Source organism: Octopus bimaculoides, chromosome 1 (assembly GCF_001194135.2).
Source record: "Octopus bimaculoides isolate UCB-OBI-ISO-001 chromosome 1, ASM119413v2, whole genome shotgun sequence".
Classification (NCBI taxonomy): Eukaryota; Metazoa; Mollusca; class Cephalopoda; order Octopoda; family Octopodidae; genus Octopus; species Octopus bimaculoides.
Window position 1 is genome coordinate 26,122,305 of NC_068981.1, and position 3,199 is coordinate 26,125,503.

Genomic DNA, 3,199 nt, shown 5'->3' on the forward strand with positions numbered 1-3,199 from the left:
GTGTGTGTGTGTGTGTGTGTGTGTGTGTGGGTATGAATATATGTACCAATTACAAGAGGGGAAGTCAAAAATTATTCGCACTTTCACCATACCATATCTTTATTATTGTCAAACGGATTCTGCGCATGCGTGTTTATAGTTGACACTATTTTGGTCACGTGATCGAATTTTGAGCTTGATCGCACCATTTTTCTTTCTGGCTTTATAGTGTAAGAATGGCAACTCTCCCAATATGCATCAAAGAAGAACATAAAGCAGTGTTCCGATTTCTCTGGTCGGAAGGTGTGTCAGGTGGTGAAATTGATCGGAGGCTTTTGGTACAATTGGTTAATGATTTTAACTGTCTGGCCGGCCGTGTGTGGTGTGCATTGTCGTGCAACAACAAGAGTCCATTCGACAATAGACATCAGCGTTTGGTACGAATTGTTGGCTTCAGTTTGTTGGCCATGAAACCACTCTAAGCATTGTTGATTGCACACCACTTTTCCGAGTAGCCTTCCAGTACAGCCTCTTTTGAGTCCCAAAAAGAGCGTTCGTATCACCTTTCCCGCGGAAGACTGAGTCTTGATTTTTTCGCCTCTGGCGAGCCAGGATGTTTCTGCCCCATACTCTATTTTTAGATTCTGCTTCATAAAATGGACCCACATTTCATACCCTGTAACTATTCTGCTCAAGAATTCCTCGCCCTCATTGTTGTAGCGTTCGGGTAAACGTTGGCAGACCTCAAGACGTTTGCGCTTGTCCTCTGCTTTAAGCTCTCTTGGCACCCATCTTGCACAAAGTTTATTGAAGGCGAGCTCATCGTGGATGACTTTCAGTACCTGGTACACGTAATGGCTCGATCAGGCTCACGCTTCGATCACGTGACCACAATACTACCAACTATAAGCACACATGCGCAGTAAGCAGTGTGACAATAATAAAGTTATGTTGTGGCGAAAGTGCGGATAATCTTTGACTTTCCCTCGTATATATATTGCGTACGTGTGTGTGTGTGTGTGTGTGCGTGTGTGTGTGTATGTGTGTATGCATACATACATGTGAAAAAAAATATGCTTTTCCAGAGAATTATTATTGAAGAACTTAATGGGTTATAGTCATGATTCTCCGGAACATGCTGTAGAAAGTCTTATTTCTATTTTTTTGGTTTATGTCATCTAAACAATTTCATGAAGATCACTTTGTCTGCAGTTATTCTATACATTAAAATATAGTGACGAAAAAAAAAGAGACAATAAAATGCTAGAGAGTATGAAAAAATAGCTTATTCATTGCATATTCTTTGAATATTTCCATTTCAATGAACACTTCCTCTGCTTTAACTTCTGCAGAAACTGCTTAACAATTGTTAATGTTGCAATGAAGAAATAAAAAATATTATATATATAGTTAATCAACTAAGGCTTATTGACCAAATGCATCGCGTTCAGTAACTTAACAAAAACACAACAAAGATGACAGCATGTGATAACGTTGGTGGGGATGAAAGGAAGTCGGGTGGAGAAAGATAATAATAATAATCATCGTGCTTTCTTGCATAAAGCACAAGGCTACACATATCCTCTTAATGTAGTCTAGTCGATTCAATTGTTCTCACTATTTACTTTTTATTTATTTTATCCATACCGGAAGTGCAGAAAGCATGCTTCACTCTGGCGAAATGTTAACTTGAGGACAGAAACTAACCACTATCTATATTTTATTCCGCAGTTCTACCGTTTCGGCATTATGTCGCCTTAAAATAATAAAAACAAATATAATAATCTTTTCTACAACAGGAACAAGGCCAGCAATTTTAGGGGGTGGTTACGTTACATAGACCCCAGTGGTAAACAGGTACATATTTTATCGCTCCCCAAGAGATGAAAGGTTAAGTCAGACTCGGCAGCATCTTAGGTCACAATGAAAAGACAGACGAAATACTTCTATGTATGTATGTATGTATATATGTTTGTATGTATGTATGTATGTATGTATGTATGTATGTATGAATGAATGTATGTATGTACGTACGTAGGTATGCATGTATGTATGTAATACTCATTTTTTGTCACAACACCGGGTTCGTGTTCATGCCATTGTTTTGTTATTGTGAAGTAACACACTCGGCTACCGTCAAAATGCGCTCTTTTACCTGCCTGCGCTTTCGTCCATTTCGTACTAGTATACTGAGCTTATTCAAGATGCGATTGATACCTTTGACTCCTTTCCAGCACGTTCCATATTTGCTGTCTGCTTAAGTTTTGTTGATCTTTGCATTTATCAGACTTTTTTCTAATGTCCTTTCCTTGAGCAGTGATAACTAACGTTCCTGTTTTTCGTTTCAAGTCCTGGTCCATCAGCTGAAACAAGTGTTTATTACTTCCAGCATCCTCAGTTTGTTGTATGAATTGATCATGTGATTAATGTTCTTTCCTTTCGTTTGTTCTATTGTTTTACCTTTCCTCTTCCAACTTTCCTACTCTTTCGGTCAGTTTTTAGATACGACTTGGTTGAATGGCATGTTTTTCGTCAACCTCGAATGGATGAAAGTATATTCGACCATGGACGAATGTAAAAGTGCAAGAAATACCACTAAATATTTTGTCTAGTGTGCTTACGATTCGGCCAGAGAAAGTGCATTTGAATGTTAAACGAGTGTGCGACTTCAAAACAACATAAATGTGATATGATCACGAAACAGAAGCTGTGACAGAAAATAAGAATTGCAAGATAGTGTGGGACTTCTCATTAAGACTGACTATATTACTGAAGCACGAAGTTCAAATATGGATGTAGAGCACAACGTAGACAAACAATATCAGATCACAGATCTTTCAGTTTCCTTTTATAGCAGAGTCGATATGAAAGATATTGAAAAACAACTGAGAAATATTAGGATCTAGTCAGAGAATTGAAGGGACTATGAGAGATTAAAGCAACAATTATTCCTGTGGTAAATCGTGCAGATGGCACAACACCCAAAATGCTACCTAAAAGACTGAAAGGTATTGGAACTGAAAATTGCATTGTTGACTTGCAGAAAAGTACGATCCTATATTCTGCAAGAATCCTAAGGAAAGTTCTTGACATTTAGAAGACCTGTCACCAAGCCTAATCAAATTAGCATGTACTAAATAATAATAATAATAATAATAATAATAATAATAATAATAATAATAATAATAATAATAATAATAATAATAATAATAATAATAAT

The 3,199-nt window shown here is 37.0% G+C and overlaps 2 protein-coding genes across 11 annotated transcripts in view; one reads left to right on the forward strand and one right to left on the reverse strand.

Moving 5' to 3' along the window:
- LOC106876180 (TWiK family of potassium channels protein 18) overlaps nt 1–3,199 on the reverse strand; it is a 321,498-nt gene that overhangs the window by 205,402 nt on the left and 112,897 nt on the right. The gene's annotated exons all lie outside the window — the stretch shown is intronic.
- The window catches only part of LOC106876177 (uncharacterized), a 196,406-nt gene continuing 193,422 nt past the window's right edge, over nt 216–3,199 (forward strand). The window contains exon 1 of the mRNA XM_014924608.2: nt 216–435. Coding sequence (XP_014780094.2) covers nt 216–435 — 220 coding nt within the window. The remainder of the gene's footprint in view (nt 436–3,199) is intronic.